This window comes from Grammomys surdaster, unplaced genomic scaffold (assembly GCF_004785775.1).
Source record: "Grammomys surdaster isolate TR1022 unplaced genomic scaffold, NIH_TR_1.0 472, whole genome shotgun sequence".
Taxonomy (NCBI): domain Eukaryota; kingdom Metazoa; phylum Chordata; class Mammalia; order Rodentia; family Muridae; genus Grammomys; species Grammomys surdaster.
Genome location: NW_021604891.1, coordinates 670,887 through 688,585, shown reverse-complemented (window position 1 = coordinate 688,585; position 17,699 = coordinate 670,887). Strand labels below are relative to the sequence as shown.

At 43.4% G+C, this 17,699-nt stretch overlaps 2 protein-coding genes across 4 annotated transcripts in view; one reads left to right on the top strand and one right to left on the bottom strand.

Annotated features, from left to right (window-relative positions):
- Positions 1-3,796, top strand: part of Fbxo22 (F-box protein 22) — a 15,866-nt gene extending 12,070 nt beyond the window's left edge. Inside the window, exons 6-7 of the mRNA XM_028781561.1 lie at positions 773-938; positions 2,826-3,796. Of these exons, the coding sequence (XP_028637394.1) occupies positions 773-938; positions 2,826-3,243 (584 nt within the window). The 3' untranslated portion in view covers positions 3,244-3,796. The remainder of the gene's footprint in view (positions 1-772; positions 939-2,825) is intronic.
- Nrg4 (neuregulin 4) overlaps positions 54-17,699 on the bottom strand; it is a 62,812-nt gene continuing 45,166 nt past the window's right edge. Inside the window, exons 5-8 of one of the 3 annotated variants that reach the window (XM_028781563.1) lie at positions 15,923-16,002; positions 9,537-9,618; positions 1,208-1,374; positions 54-495 (exon numbers count right to left, since the gene is read on the bottom strand). In XM_028781563.1, the coding sequence (XP_028637396.1) occupies positions 9,602-9,618; positions 15,923-16,002 (97 nt within the window). In that variant the 3' untranslated portion in view covers positions 54-495; positions 1,208-1,374; positions 9,537-9,601. Of the gene's footprint in view, positions 1,375-9,536; positions 9,619-15,922; positions 16,003-17,699 lie in introns of all 3 variants that reach the window. The other 2 variants (XM_028781564.1, XM_028781562.1) reach the window with 2 other exon arrangements.

Below are 17,699 nucleotides of genomic sequence, written 5' to 3'. Positions count from 1 at the left end.
TTCCAGGGTGAGCTAACCTAGACTTCAGCACACACAATAATTCCAGGATGAGCTGCTGCAAAGTAGAATTGGAGTTTATTAAAAGGAGGTTTTCAATGTCAGTTTCAGCACAGTGTTGAGAGACACACAGGGAAAGTGAATGTGGGCCCTGCAGAGGAAGGCCACATGTCATCTTTCCAGGAGCTCTGTCCTTAAAGTTGAACTGGACTTGTGGGGCGCTCCTGAGATGCAGAACAGGATAACATTCGATAAAATAAAACTGGAGGTCGCAGGTCGATGTGCTGGATTCTTGATTCTTAGTTGACACAGTCTCCCAGCACTCCAGGCTTGCTGCGGCCTTACTGCTGTGGAAGCCATGTGGCTGAGTTAAGTGGAGTCATCCTGTTCAATACTGATCGGTTCCAGAGGCTCAGGTGGAGCTCTGGGAAGGAGATGGTCACTGGCTCTCTTGAGCTCTGCTGCCTGCTAGTGGTGGAAGCCGCTTTCAGACCACATCTGAGAAACACAAGGTCACTGGTGAGCGTGGAATTAAGATGTGGACCTGCTATTCACTCTAGCACATCTGCAACACTTGGTAAAGTGTCCTTGCTTATGTGAGGCATATTATAGTCAAAAGATATAGGTTTTATTAATGGAAAAATTATAACTAAGACTTGAGCAATCTCAGACTGAGCGCTTCAGCACTGCAGACCACACAGGGAGTTCCAGTCAGCAGGAGCAACAGTTGCTGCTGTTTGAAGGCTGTCTCTCTCCCTCACCTCTCTCTCCGCAGGTCTCCTGGACAACCCTGAACTTCGTGTGGTCCTTGTCTTTGGCTATAACTGCTGTAAGCTGGGAGCCAGTAACTACATGCATCGGGTGGTCAGCACTTTCAGCAATATGAATATCATCTTGGCTGGAGGCCAGGTGGACAACTTGTCCTCGCTGACTTGTGAGAAGTAAGTCTGAGTACATTGCTCTTCTCCCATGGGTGAATGGAAATGATTTCAGGTTCTCGTTACTTTTAGGTTTTTAAAGAGAAATTAGAGGAATCAAGAGGGGTGGTGGTGTTATGCCTTTAATTCCCATAACTCTGAGTAGGCAAAAACAGGTGAGTCTCTTGAATTCAGTGCCAGCCTTATCTACACTGGTGACTTCAGGCCAACCAAGGCTAAGAAGTGATGCTCTGTCTCAAAAACATACAAAAGAAAAGGAATTGCCAGTATACCAATTCATTCCATTTTGCTCTTGCCAAGATGCTCACTAAACATAATTCTGCTGGCAGTCAAAGAACAAAACTTGGATTTATTGTTTTTAAGAACGTCAGAATCAGGCTCCTTCAGCATTTACCGGTTGATATATTTTAGAGCTCAGGTCCTCCTTGTGGTACTGCTCCTGCAAATGAAGAAGTCATTTGAGTGAGGCTAAAATAAATAAATGCACATGGCTTTTATTTCAGTATAGAGTTGAGTTGCTAACTGAGAAATAGAGGTTTCATAGAAAGAGATCAGGAAGATGAAGTTAAAAGACAAGGGAACTAAAAGGGGAGGTTGAAGCAGCTTGTTTTAAACAGTTCAGGGGCCCTCGTGTGGGAGTTGTCTTACGTGAGCTGAGAATGACCTGGTGCTGAGGTGTGCGTCTGCCGAGTGTGCACAGGAGGGACTATTGCAAGGAAGTCAGCAGCAGCAGCAGCAGCAGCAGATGAGCACAAGTCCCACAGCTGGACCTTGCAAGCTCGTCTTTAAACAGTTACTTGAAGATGAGTTCTTATGTCTGAAGCAAACTTCAACCTTTTAAAGATGTCTCTGTGGTTCACAAATTCTCTTTTGGTTAGACTGTAGCCACGTAAAGTTGTTATGTGTTGGGGAGGAAGAGGAGGAGGAGGAAGAAGAAGAAAGTAGTAGTAGTACTTGGGCCAAGTGTTCATGGAAAACTCGTCAGGTCTAGCCCCTTGCATTGGGGGCAGGAGCTCCTTGTGGGATCTCTAACCTTTTCATGTTGTATCATTTTCTATTTTCTTTTGTAAGGATAAACGTTTCATTCATTTAAAAAAGTCTTAACAGGGCTGATGAGGCACTTGGCACAAGAACTGACAACCTGAGTTTAATCTTTGGGCCACCTGAGCTCTCCATTCATATGTTGCGTGTGTGCGTGTGTGCGTGTGTGCGTGTGTGCGTGTGTGCGTGTGTGTGTGTGTGTGTGTGTGTGTGTGTGTGTGTGTGTGTGTGTGTAGCAGAACAGCTGCTCTTAACCCGAGCCACCTCTCCAGCCATCCCTTACCCCCAGGTGTGAAGCTTTAAAATTCAAATGAGTCAATTTCAGACTCAAAGCAATAAACCAGACAGGAAGCATTGCAAGCCTAGTTGTTCAAGGGCTAGTCAGCACCAAGCTGAAACCTGCAGAGTTGAAATTATCCTCCGTGATTATATTTTTAATATGTTTTTTCATAATTTAACAGTGGATGGGCTGAAATGGAGGAAGATGCCATAATGTGAAACATACTTTAACTAGGTATCGAGGGATGGGGATATCAGTGACAGAGTGCTTGCCAGCGCCACCACTGCAAAGCTGGTGGGTATTTTTGTGTCTACATACACAAACCTACTAGGTTCTGTTTAGAATGGTCAGATAGGGAGTTACTGGGTACTGCTAATCCAGGAGGAGCTTTTGTATAGCTAGCTTTGTATTTGTGCCTGAAAAGGGGGCAGTTGCTTGCCTTTTTTGATCTGCCCTATTTTCAAATAAGTTTATTTTAATCCTTGTCTGAGGGGAATAAACCTCAGACCAAAGCTTAAGTTGCCAAAGTCAGCCAGGAGGTGGTGACGCTTTTCTGGTTCTGTTTGCAGGAACCCTCTGGATGTTGATGCCTCGGGTGTGGTTGGACTGTCATTTAGTGGGCACCGAATCCAGAGTGCCACAGTTCTCCTCAACGAGGATGTAAACGATGCCAAGACCGTCGAGGCTGCCATGCAGCGCCTCAAAGCAGCCAACATCCCTGAAGAGAACACCATTGGCTTCATGTTTGCGTGCGTTGGCCGAGGCTTTCAGTACTACAGAGCCAAGGGGAATGTCGAAGCCGATGCATTTAGGAAGTTTTTCCCCAGTGTCCCCTTATTTGGCTTCTTTGGAAATGGGGAGATTGGATGTGACCGGATCGTCACTGGGAACTTTATACTGAGGAGATGCAGTGAGGTGAAGGAAGAGGACCTGTTCCACAGCTACACGACCATCATGGCTCTCATTCACCTGGGGACCACCAAATGAGCTGCGGCTGCCAGGGGCTTTCACAGGATGTAACTTTGGGGGTTTCTCTTTTTTTAGAAAAATGGAAACTCGAGATAAAAATATTTTAAACAAAACTAGCTATGTGTGTTTTATAGCTTTGATGCTCTGAGATCACTTGGGGATGATTTTTTAATACACAGATGAAGGACAACGTTGATGCTGTGTGCATACAAGTGAGGCTGGCTTTAGGGGCCAGCTAAGCCGATGTGGCTCAACTGCACCAGCTGCTGGGGGCTTGAGGGAGGGCCGCCAGGAAGATGGAGGTTAAGTAGTGGTTGATGAACTTTTAGCAGAATCATGACTTAATAGAGGAGAAAATGAAAGAGTGATTTGAGAAGGTGTAACAAATATTACTGACTTTTTACTTTTCTGATAAAGAACTATCTTTGATTTGTTACTGTATAAAGTTCTTTTTTGTGAATTGGAGTTTTCATAGTAAGGAGGCTGCAAGGGAACAGCCTTTATCACATAGTTCTGAAAATCATATCACCATATTTTGGTTTTACACCAATTAAATATACTTGAAAACCCACCCGACTGGTGTTGTATTTATTGCTGCTGACAAGAGGATGAAGGATGTAACCTGCTCCTCTGACCGTAGTCGAGGTGCTGAGGGAGAGATGTGAGAGCACCGGTCCCCTCAGCATTCAAGCTTACACTGACAGGAACTTTGATTTTTCAGTTACTCCTATGCCTGTATTTCTTAATACTACTGTGTCGAGTGTTCTTAATGGCATGACCTTTGTTTGTTCCCTTCTCCTTATTGCTTGGAATATGGGCAGGTCACCTTGGACACTGCAGAGATGTCAGTACTCCATTGTGTCGAGGACCACAGAGGGACCCTGGGTCCCTGTACACCTGTGTTGCCTGCTTCCAGACTGTCTTACAGACAGAAGTTAACATGGACTTTTTTTTACCAGGTCTGTGTTGCGGGATATTTTTACAAGGTTTGTACCAATAGGACAATAGATAATTTATAAGTAAAATCAAATACAAATATTAAAAAAAATAATTGCCAGTTTGTTACAAACAAATTGCCTAGAAACGGCAACTGCTGATACTAATGAAGCTGCAAAAAAATAAATCACATTTTTAAAAACTGACTTGAGCACAGTAGTGAAGGAATGCTCACACTCTGAGCTGTCTTCTCAAGCAAGGCTGGACGGTCTACCAACAAGGCTTAGAAATGACTGCTTTCTCTGTATACTAACAAATGAAAGTGTTCTGGGGCTCTAGTTTGTTAGACAAGGGTTGCCTCAAGGATACATTTTCACTCCCTTGATCCAAGGAAAGGGGAAGTGGAAACTTGAAATTGAGGTGTAGAAAGCCAGCAGGCAGAATGGTAGTGTGAGGTGTAAGGGGTGTCTCCAGCAGGGGGCCTTGTTAGTTTGCCTTTCTCAATTTTGTTTAAACCTGGATCTTGACTGAGGAGGCCAGTAGCAAAAGACTAATGGTTTGTGCTGCAAATTTAACAAAATGAACATGCAAAGAATTACAGTAGACATAAACTTAGAAATTGAGTATTTTCTAGCCAATTGGTGGAAAATTTAAATAGGGTTGGGGGTGTTTATGTCATTTTAAAACCACAAAATCTGGCTCAAATTAACATCATAAATTTAGTCTTTCATAGAAGCAGAAGACTATGAAACCATGGAAATTCAGGTGATTCACTTGATATTTTGGTTGTAGACTGGGTGTGGGTTGGGTTAATAGTGATGGAACATAGCAGGCTCTATAGTAAAGTCCTATGTGTAAGAGACAGAGTGACATTGTCATTGTGTAGTTATCAGAAAGTTTCTTTAACATTGGCCCTGAGCAGTGGCATGTGCCAGATGTGCTGTTAGTATGGATAGTTCACGTCTGCCCAGCGCCAGATCTGAAGATATGTTTCTAGAACATGTAAACATCACCTGGCAGAAGTCAATAAAGTCACCATGTTTTGGAGTTAAGAGTGTGGAACACTTGCATTTCAGTACCTTTGTCCTGGATTTTGCTCAGGTGAGCGACAGACAAAAACAAAGCATAATGGTGTTGGTTTTAAAAGCAAACAATCAGACTGAGAAACAAATCGAGACCATGGTTGATTTAAAATTTTTCTTAACCATCACCCTGCATTCACTCAGTAAACCTGTCCACTGTTGTCTGATACTACAGACAGGAAGGAAGCAAGTTGACTGGAGAGACATCACCAGTGATGAACTCTGCTGTCATTCCCTAGCAGAAAAACGGCAACAAACACAAGCCAACTGTCAAGCTGGCTCTGTTGGAGTGCTAGGAAACAGGTTCATTCAACAAAAAGAAAGGCCACTCAAGAAAATCAGTCTTTAAAACAGTGCCTAGGTTCTGGGATGCAACTTTTCAGCAACTTTGCCCCCTTGTAACTGATTCTTACAGCAGCAGAAGCCCAGTTCCCATTCATAAGCCGGAGAAGTGCAAGTAGATTTGTATACATATGAACACTCTCAGGATATAGTACCTGAGGTGCTGAGACAAGGCTTTGTTCATTTAGCTTGCGTCTCCTTGGGGTGGGGAGTGAGCACTGCTCATACAAGCTGCAAGGATTCACAGATGACACGGTCTGGAGATGGGCAGAGAGGTAAAGCTGACCGTTTGAGGAGGGACGTAGGGAAGTTAGAACATTTGAAAGCACCCACAGAATGGCATAAATGTCCAGAGAAGTCACTTGCGCTAAAGATCTGATACCCGGCCTTTCGAGTGTGTCTGATCCCTACCCCGCCAGTCTGAGGAAAGCAGCATGAAGAGGGATTGCTATATAAATGGTCGAATATAAGTGGGGAGGGGGTGAAAGGTCTCAAGGGGGCATCTGTAAAAGGTTTGAGAGTAAACACAACTGGATGACACCTTTTGTTAAAGAACAAACCAGGAAACCTTGAGATCAGATTGGGGAGTGGGGAGTGATACCGTTAAAAAAATGACATTCCCCAAAAGAAAAGTAGCAGGTGACCTTCATTCACATTGTAATAAGGCGTGTCTCTGTTTATTCGACTGTTAATTGCTTATCCGGATCTCACAAGTCCCATTACCAGCTTTCCATAGGCAAATGCTTATCCTGCCTCACCGGCTCAAAAGAAGAGTCTCTGAGATTATCACGTTAAAAAGCAAACCGCCTTGTCATCTGGGCCAAAGGGGTGGATCGGGCATTGTCCTGCTGCTGATTTGTTAAGACTGGCTGACAGCCAATGACTGGGCAGGAAGTGGAAGGTGGGACTTCCTTGTAGGGGAAGTTGGGGGTGGGGGTACAAAGGAAGAGGGCTTTTTGCCAGGAGACAGGAAAGGATACAGAGGTGATTATGGGTCTGGAAAGTATAGCTAGCCATGTGATAGGACAGGGCTAGGTGGTCCAGTTAACTTACACGAACTGGATGAGAGGCTGCCCTCTAAGGCCTAAGCTTTTTTATTTAGTTGTTTATTTATTTATTTATTTTTTGTTTTTTCGAGACAGGGTTTCTCTATATAGCCCTGGCTGTCCTGGAACTCACTCTGTAGACCAGGCTGGCCTCGAACTCAGAAATCCGCCTGCCTCTGCCTCCCAAGTGCTGGAATTAAAGGTGTATGCCACCACCGCCCTGCAGGCCTAAGCTTTAAAATGTTAAAAGTTCTGTACAGCTCAGTGTTTTCATCTTAAGCTGAAGGGTCACCTGGGTCATACATCACAGAGGCATGCAGAGGCACAGGGAGATGAATTCCATTCAAAGAATCAAGATAAATGCCAGCAAGATGACTCAGCAGATAAAGGTGCACTTGCCACCAAGACCAACGCAAGTTTGATGTCCATGCCCCACAGGCTGGAAGAAGAGAACTGACATGGAAGTTGTCCTTTGACCTCGGCACATACGCCATGGCATGTATTTGAGAGTCTGTACACAGATCATCAAAAAGGAAGCAACATAAGCTGGTACAGCTTACTAGAGACGTCAGTACACCACAGGACCATGGTAAAGGATAGAATCAGTGTCCACAATGACAAAGGAAATATGAAAAGACAAAACTCTAGAACCCTAAGGAGAAAAGAGTAACAAATGACCTCACCAGGAGCTTTCAGAGGGCGGTGGGGACAGTAAGGGACAATGAGGAAGAAAGCTGAAAGCTGGAACCAAAAGAGTATAAAGAGGAACAGATGAAGCCAGCATGGAGAAATTGTGGGACAGAGATACAAACCACTGCCCAACACAACATTCCTGTTGTCAAGGAAAGACATTTGGTAAAAAACCATCCTTTTGTTTTTAAAAACAATAAATTAGAAGTAGAGGGAGATTACCTCAACATAAAAGCCACCATGAAAATGCCCACTGGAGAGGTGGAGAAGCCTCTCCAGATGAGCAAGAATGCTTGCCTGCACTGTTGCTAGGCAACGTGGACTGACTAGAGCCACTAAGCAAGTAAAAGGAAAGGATGGCATCAAGCTGGAAGAAGTAAAATTATCTCTTCACAAATTATATGATTATACCCAGAAAAGTAAAGATTCCACAAAAGACTTTCAGAACCAATAAACTAACTGCTCTCAGTAGCAGGGTGCAAGGTCAACAGGAAACCAGCATTATTTCTGTACATGAGCCATGAACGATCAAACAGTAGAGCCATTCTCTTGACAACAGTATCAAGAAGAGTGTGATCCTGGGACTGCCATAGAAATGATGGGACACATCCATGTTGATGGGCTGGAAAATTTAAATGTTGACACTACTCAAGACAGCCTACAGAGTCACTGTAATCCTTATCAAAGCCACAACCTCACAGTGCAGTTTTGGATTTTTTTTGGACATAAAAATATACCCTAAAGTTCAGATACAATCTCAGGGGACTTGGAATAGCCAACTCAATCTGGAATATTAACCTAGGATGAGCCATCTGATTCTAGAACAGAGTGATTCTTGCACCAAGTTAAACTGATGGAATAGAGATCCTTAGAAAAGAAGCATCTGTATCATGAATAATTTTTGACAAAAGTACCAAGACTATTTTCAATAAGGAAGATACAATCTTCTAGAAATGCTGGAACTGGGACCTTAAGTAATACCATTTATGAAAATTAGCTCAAAATAAAATTTTAAAAATTTAACAATAGTAGCTAAAAAAAAAAGACAACCTATACAACTCTTGGCGGGGATAGCAGGATAATGAATTTTTCAATGATTTTTGTGGGGTGTTACCAAATGTTTAGGGAACAAAAACATAGATCTAAGCAGTCTAATCAAAAATTAAAATTTTGTGCATAAAAATATATCACACTTAAAGGGAGAAAGGGTTATACATAGAATTGAAAAGCATATTTACAGCGTACAAATGAGGACTTAATTTCCAGAATACAAAACTAAAGTGTAACTACACACACACATTCTCTTTCTCTCTCTCTCTCTCTCTCTCTCTCTCTCTCTCTCTCTCTCACACACACACACACACACACACACACACACACGTCTAATTAAAAGTGACAAGGGACTTAAGCGAGTCTCCAAAGAAGATACATGAATGACTAGCAAACAATATGGCAATATGGCCAGCTTCACTGATGCAAGGGAAATGCATGTTAAACCGCAATGAGATGTCACATCACCCCACTAAGAGGGTGGGTGCTCCCCTTCCTGTCTTCTATCTTTTTCTACACAGTAACACAGATGCACAAGTATTGGACCCCTGACTGCTGGTAAAACTAAAAAATGGTGCATTGGTTACAGAAAACAGTATGATCCTTGTCAAATTAAGCAAAAATTACAATTCAATCCAGAAATTCTACTTGAAATGTAATATTTAAAAATAAAAGCTGGGGTTGGGGTGGTATACATTGTAACATCACTGTATGTTTACAGCAGTCAAGTTGGAAATCATCCAAATATATCTGCATGGTATACAGAATGTAATGTATCCAAACTCAATAACACCGAGCTGTTATTAGAAGAATGGATTTTTGGCTAACATGCTGAATGAAATTAGCCAGTGACAGAGGACAAGGAGTGGTCGTCTCCAGTGACTTTCTGTTGGGAGTTTTGTTTTGTTTTGGTGTTGAGTGATACAAAAGGAAACCTGAAAAAGTACAAAGGTTCAATGTGGGATGATGAAAACGTTCTGAGCAGTGATAGTGACGATGGCTCTACCCAGGGTGAATACACTTCATGGCGCAGAGCTATGTTCTTCAAAGTACTTTAAAACAGTAAATCTCTTGCACGGTGTGCTGCCACTTCTCCTAAGCAGGCTGCCTTGAATAGGACCATTTAGCAAGCCTGTGTCTAAGACATGGAAAATTGAAGCATTACCTTCTCTTGTTGTATGGTCCACCGTCTGTGTTTGCAGGTAATGATACCCTTCACTGGGGATATCTTCAGTGCTCTCTGTGACCTGTGGAGAGTAAGATAGGAGGCTTGGGCACTTGGCTTTCTGCACACACACACACCTACCTGCCCTCTTATCTGCACGCAGGAACCCACAGCTTCCACCTGTGACAGGAGACGAGGTGATTGTACCTCAGACATCCATTCCCACAGCTGCTGTCCCACAGCACCTGTGCACAGTGTGCCAGCATCCCCATCCCAGTCTCTCAAGCGCCCACCTCTGCCTTCCTGCCCTTCCTCTATTCCCTCAAGTTCTAACAAGCTTAATGATCTTTCCCCAAAAAATCACAATTACAAAAGCTGGGTGAGAGGAAGAACGCTGAGGTAAGTCACTGACAGCAAAGACAGCAGCAGGTGCCTAACATGGGAGGGAGACCAAACACAAGGATGGGAGGACCTTGAGGGCAATGCTCTACCAGCAATCTTCAGGGACCCGGGGACGGCCATGTGCAATAGGGAACATGGGCTTGGAGGCCAGCAACACAGCCCAGTGATGCAAAAACTAGCACAGTCCTCAGAACTCATTACTGATAGCAGCAGAACTGACTCTGTGATACTGTCCCGTGACCTCTGCACACACGTACTCTTAAAAAACGAAGAAAAGAAAGTACGAGCTGGAATCCAGACACATGTGGGTTTAAATTCTTGTTCTACTAGTATCTGGATAAAGAACCTTTACCTCTGACCCTCAATTTTCCTCTTACAGAAAGTGCCACTTGCTCCAGACTTTCACAGGTTGTCACGTAAATACATGCTGAGACTTGAGGCCATGGGTTGTCTAACGCAGCAAGTGAGGAAGGTTGCCTACAAGTCTGCATTCCCAGAGTGCAAGGATGATATGAATACGCCTGTCCTGGTCGCTCATGGACTGAATGAAGACCAATGGCACCACCACTGGATGGTGTCTGTCATTCACCACCATGTTCTCTGAGCTTTATGACTCTTACAGCACAGGTCTGAGCTGAGGTTGTTCAGTGTTTCCTAGTGTCTGTAACAGGCTCACCCCAGAGCCCAGCTTTCATCTTACCACATACACCTTATCTCCTTCGCTGTTTTACGGCCTTGCCTACTAACATTTGGCCTTGGAAAAATGCCTGGTCAGATATGCTAATTTTACAAGCTGATAGTCACCCTATCCCAGCTTTTGGTTGTTATGGTCTCATGGTCTTTTTTCTTCCATTAAAAAAATACTCATTCCTCCCAGCATAGTGGTTCACTCCTGTACTTCCAGCACTTGGGAAGCAGAGGCAAGAGTATTCTTTCAAGTTTGAGGCAAGCTTGGGCTATACAGTTAGTTCTATGGCCTCCTAAGCCGTGAAATACAACTTAATCTAAGAAATAAACAAAACCCTAACTGATCTATGAAGAAAAAATTTGAATTTAAGATTCTCCCCAGTGTAAGGTAATATGGAAAGGCTGCAAAATTGCTTCCTATTCTTTTCAATATATTTTAAAATTATGTGTATGTGGCATGGGACATGTTATGTATACATGAAGTCAGAGGGATAAGACCTCCTGGAACTGGAGTTACAGGTGGTCGTGAGCTGCCCAGCATAGCTGCTGGGAGCTGAGCAGTATGTGCCTTTAACCCCAGGGCTATCTTCCAGCCACTTCTCTTTCCTTTTACAAATGTGTCTTTGCACATAGGAAAGAGTTAAACATGTTTTATCTGTACATAGTTTATAAAAAAGCAAACCATCACTAAGTTTTACTGATCCATCAACTACTCTGAGAAACCATATCCAGAAGCGTGAAAGAGAGAGAGATGCCCGTACAGTCAGGACTCATGCCAGGGTGCTGTTTCTACACACACCCTTTTGGACTGGGCCCCCATTTGTGGTAACTTTCCAGTTCACGGCACAATAATAAAACCCTGCAGCTTTCTTGGAGGACTCTGACTGCTTGGTTCACTGTCAGGCATTTTATCAAGGAGTGTGACTCCAGACATTCTTGCTACAGAGTAAGCAAAGGGCAACTCAAACCATTAATTAGAGCTGCCACTAAGCTACAGAGTAAGGGACACATTCTCTTAGCAACTTGAGACTGTGATCATTTTGAGCACATGGAAGCTCAATGCATCACCTGATAACATCATTAATTATAGTGTGTCTCTCACTCTGGTTGACTTTGTTGTGAAATATGTAACAGCATTTACCACTGTAGCCATGGTCAAGTTTAGTGACATCAGGTACAGTCACATACAAGGAATCACCATCATCTCCTGAAACTTTTTACTACTGCAAACTAAAGCTCTATAATTAAGCAACCACTGTCTCCGCAGTCCCGGGGACAGCAGCTACACGTTCTGTTCCCGTGCATTTGGATGCTCTAGGATCGCTCTTTAGTGGAGTTAACACAGTACTCGTTTTGAGTCTGGCTTTTTCACTCAGCATAACGTCTTCAGAGTACAGTATTCTTCATATAGAGAGTCTTCATGCTATAGTATCAGAATGCTATTCCCTTTTAAGGCTAAGCAATGTTCCATTTATATGCATCCACTTATCTTATCCGTTCATCAGTGGACATCTGAGTCGTTTTCCATCTTTTGACTATTATGAGTGCAGCTTCTAAGAGTGACGGTGTATAGATAGATATCTGCTCATGTGTGGAACCTCACACTAGTCAACTGTTGGATAAAATGGCAATTCCGTGGTTTGGTTTAAGACCATCACAGTGTTTATCCAGGTGACTCTAACATCTTATATTCTTACCAGCAATACACACGGGTTCCAATTTCTGTATATCCTTGTCAACCCATGGTCTTTAGCAGTTACTGTCCTAGTGTGTGATGAGTCCACACTCCCTTTATGTCCTCCGCAGCCAGCGATGCGATGCTGGACATCTCACAAGCTGTTGGGGAAACGTCTGTGGAAATCCTATGCCAATTTTTAAACTGGGTTGTTTTTATTTGTTATGAGTTATTTATTCAAGAGTATTTCTTGCTATCAATTTTAAGTTGCTATTAAAACAATAGTTCTCATGATGGCATTTCCACACATGTGTGCAATTTCATGCACATTGTTCACATTTGCCCCTTATTACCTTTGACTTATTGCCCCCTGCCCCCTCTTCACTCCCTCCTATAGTGGAATTACTCCAAGTCTTGGCAGAGAAACTCCGTCTTGCCGTACGATGCCATTTAAAGGTTCTGTGTGCTGGACTGCAGCAAAAATGGACCATGCTTTCCAGGTCAGTGCTACCGAGAGCAGCAAGTCTCTGTAAGACATAAGGCAGCATTGACATGGGCTCTAACCTTTGCAGAGTCTGACTTGTCTGCGCCTTGTTGCCTGAACCTGCTGTCACCTCTCCTGACTTAACACTAGGTAGCACTCTGAGCCCAGGTTTGTACCAGTTCTGCTGCCAACTGAGAACCATACGGAGAAGCTCAGAGAACCATACAGGGAGCTCAGTGGGCGGGCCTTGATTCTTGGTGTGCTGTGCATTACCTGTAAGAAACCCTAAGGAACTCATCTCCCGTGTCAAGCTGAAACTGGTAGAAGCTTTTTCAGGCCTGTCTGCTCTTGTTTGCGGTAAATAGATGTTTCTTTACATTTTCCCAAGAGAGAGTCACACACCCTTCAAAGACAGCCTCCTGTTTCTTTTCATGCATACATGTGTACATGAAATAAATTCTCTATATGACCCAGTGTTAAATAAACCAGGTCTATCACCCTGGAAATACTTTTCAGGGCCATCTGCAGTCATGCCCATTCTGACCCTGAACCTGAGCAAGCCACTCACCTATCTTAATACAAAGGCAAATGCACGTGGGGAGCCCTGCAAATCCTGCCTCACAGCACAACTGAGTCACGTGACAGCGAACGTGGCTGTGTGGTGCTGAGCTACGGCCGTCCATTTTTACAGGCACAGCAATGGACTTCCGGGTGATCTGCACTCCTCGGACACAGGGAGGAACGCTGTTGTGAACATTCAGGCTCTTTATACAAACCCACGTTTTTGTTTACTTGGGAAGCCAACTAGGAAGGGACTTGCCGGGCTATGCAAACGTGTGCCCTAATAGACTGTCCACACCTCTTTATAGTCTCAGCATCAGTGAACTGCTCTTCTCCATATCCCACAAAACCCACAGCAGAGTTAGTGCATTAACTGGTATCCTATCTTTGTTTTTTTGGTCTTCTAGTGAATTACAATGTCAAGTACTCTGCACGGGCTTATTGGCCATTTGTGTGTTTTCTTTGGTAAAATGGCTACACTTTAGTTCTCTCTTTTTCTGTTACTGAGTTGAGACACTTCCGTTGAACGAGTTCTGGTGATTATTATACCATCTGTCAGATATATGATTTGAAAATGTTTTCCTCCTATTTTGTGCCTTGTATTTCATTTTTACAGTGGAATCATTTGAAGCATGGAAATTTGTCATTTGCACATAGTCCAGTCTACCAAGTATTTTACCAGTTGTGCCCTCCATAGTCCATCTTTGCCTCATAGGATGGCATAAAGAGTTTTTCCTACAAGGTTTATATTTTAGTTCTTAAATTCACAATCATCATGAGTTATTTGCATATATGGCGGGGGGTGGGAGGGCGGTGAATTTATCTTCTTGCATGTGGCCATGTGACTGTCACTGTGTGGGAGCCCAGTGTCTAGAGCCCTGCGTTCCCCTCACACCAGCTCCACGCTGGCTAAACTAGGCCAGATTTGCCATAAGCTGGCTGTTGGTAGTTTGAGCCCGGCAGCGTGCTGTTAAATCATTGCTTCCCTGTCCCAGGCCCTGGCGTATCCCCAGTGGTGTGTCACAGTCACCCCACCAGCTACCACAAAAACACCTGCTGCAATGTATTGGGATGCACCAGTCTCTGGGAAAATTCACGTTAGGGAGAATTGGCATCTGAATATTATACTTTCCAAAGTCATCAGTACAGAAATCCCCACAAGTAGTCGGGTCTGTCTTTTCTTTTTTCTTAGCACTACTGCAGATTTTATAGCACAGATCTTTATTTGTTACTTTTCTACTGATGTGGTAAAACGCTGTGGCTGACGTAGTGTATAGAAGGAAGGCTTTGCTTGGCTTACAATGGTTCGGGGGTGGGGTTAGGAGTCCGACATGGCAGGGAAGTGTATCAGTAAGCTGCAGACATATTGTCTGGAATACGGCTGAGACCCATAAGCAGGAGACAGAACACACTGGGAATCGCATGATTCTTTAAAAATCTCAAAGTTCACCCACAGTGACACACCTCCTCCAACAAGGCCACCCCCACTAATCCTTCCCAAGCAGTTCTACCACCTTGAGGCCAAATATTCAAGTACACGAGCCTGGGTGGGGGGAGGGGTCAATTCCTGTCCCTGGTTGTTCCATGCCATCAAGCCCAGCATTTTAAAAAAAGATTTATTTCATTTTAGTGTATGTACATTTGTGTGTGTGTGCAGGCATGCGTATGCACATATGTATGCATGTACATGCACGTGTGTATGTGTGCATGTCTATGCACCTGTGTGCCCATGTGTACAAATGTGTGTGCATGTGTGTGCACATGTGTGTGCATGTGTATGCATATGTATGTGCATGCATGTGTATGCACATGTGCATGTACATGTATGCATATATGCATGCATTGTGCATGTGTGTCCATGCACAGATGCAACTGCATACTGAGAACAGAGGTCAACTCTTGCTTCACATGGCTTGTTCATTTTTCATTTTTTTTTTCAAGTAAGAGGAAGGAAATCCAGTGCATGCTGTCTCATTTTGCCAGAAAAATCTCAAGACAGCATGAAAACACTGACTTGTCTACAGTTTTCCCAATGATTCTCTCACTCCTAAGGTAGCTCCCTGCCCGGCCCCCAGCACAGCCCACATCAGGATGGTTCTGGAACACTGCTCCTCAAATCTGCTGCAGCACATTACAGCTGAGTTCATCACTTCAGGTGCTGAACTTCATATAATTTCACATATTTATTTTGTGAAAAAATATTACTTCTGTCACACTGCTAATAAAAAATTAATGTGCTGGGCGGTGATGCCTCATGCCTTTAATCCCAGCACTCGGGAGGTAGAGGCTAGCAGATCTCCAATGCCAGCCTGGTCTACGGAGTGGGTTCAGCCAGAGCACACAGAGAAACTCTGTCTTAAAAAACAAACACAGAAAAGAAAAGAGAAGAAAAGAGAAGAAGAGAAAAGAAAAGGAAAGGAAAGAAGAAAAAAGAAAAAAGGAAAAAGAAAAGTATTCTCAAGTGAAAAGGGGGAAGTCTTAGGCCGCCCTTCTTTGAATGGCTGTGAACACAAGTCTGTATACACAACAGCAAGGATCTCACTGTGCCCCTAACTGTCCCATTTGGACTTTACTCACTGTGCCGGGTACTGGTATTGCTTGTCTCTCCCAGGCTGATCTCACACTGGACTGAGCTGGTCCTCTGAAGGTGGCCTTTCCTGGCACCAGAGACAAGAGAAATTACAAATGAAAAATGGATAACTTGAAAACATGTCAGAAGAATCAGAAAGAAAATTAATCTTGAATATTTGGAAGCACAATCTCTCCTAATACTGTAGAGCTGTCCTAATGTCGTACAACCTACACACACACCTTAGCCAACCTGCCCGCAGAGGTGGCACTCTGGATGCTGAGCTGAGCCTACAAGCATGGCATTGATGCTGAGTCTTAGGGTGGTATTTCTGTAAAGAGATTATTCCTACTGTTGTGGACGCATTTATGTAATATGGGATGGCTTTAGTGAACAACTCTAATTCATGACAATAAAAAATCATTTTCAACCTAAGCTTCATCAGCTTCGGGTCATCTGATTGTAACTTGATACAGGATATAATTTGCGACCATGTGACTCTTAAGAACTATTCTAAATATTAAAATGAAAATCGAGATGTCAAAAGTAGCTTTATTTTTTTAATATGTCAACCCCAGCATATTAATTTATGTTAGTGAAAATGAATCACCATCATCTAGCCATAGCAAAATGGCGTTTTCTAAAAGTCCACCAGCCTTTTATCCTAAAATGCCCATTTTAGCGCTAGGAGTGGGGACATTTTGGACTTCATCATTCAGGTGTCATCACCTCCTAAGTTACAGAAAGTCCAAGGCCTCAGCTCGAAGCACCTTCAACCACCAATAGGTCAGAGTCGATAGAGAACTATTTGTTTTTGTTTATTAAACATTTTGTTTTTTCAAATTATTATTATTTCCTGTCCACCCTCCCACTGTTTCTCATCCCATACCTCCCCTCCAAACACCCCCTCCCATCTCCAAGATGTCCTCACCCCACCCCACCCCAACCCCACCAGACCTCCCCACACCCTGGGGCCTCAGGTCTCTCGAGGGTTAGGCATGTCTTCTCTCACTGAGGCCAGACCAGGCAGCCCTCTGTGTATGTGTGGGGGCCTCAGACCTGCTCATGCATGCTGCCTCAGAATCGGTGTTCTGTGGTTTTATAAGGCTGTGCTATGCATGTGTTCTTCCTTAACCCACCTGACAAGTGCTGAATCTGTGGGTGACTTAATATTCTTAATGTCTCAGCTATCACCCTCTTCAAACACTGTCCCAAGTCTTTTCTTCCCCAAACTCCAGAATATAAATTAGACATAGTCACTGTTTGCCACGTTTCTTAATCGTTCCTTAATATTTTACAGTTCTTTTTTTCCTTAGGCTTGGGGTACTTTTTCATTTTTCATCTCTCCTCCAGTGCCTTTTTTTCCTCCCTCTCCTCTCTTTCTGTTTCTGCCTCCCTTCCACTCCTCCCCTTACCATTTCTAATCTGCTTAAAAACACAAACTAAACTGAAAAATAGTAAGCTAAGATATACTGAATTTTTTATTATAATTTTATTTTGTCAACCTTTGTATTGGCAGTTGCAAAATATGCTCTTTTGTAAACATATTTTTAAATTATATTTATATATTTTTTTTGTGTATAGGTGCTTTGCCTACATGTATGTATATGTACCATATGTGCGCCTGGTGCCTGAGGAATTCAGAAGAGAGGTCAGATCCTCTGTAAACTAGAGTTATAGACAGTTGTTAGACACCTTGTGGGTGCTTGGAATCAAACCCAGTTTCTCTGTAAGAGCGACAAGTGCTTTTAACCACGGAGCCATCGCTCTGTTCCCATTTATCTT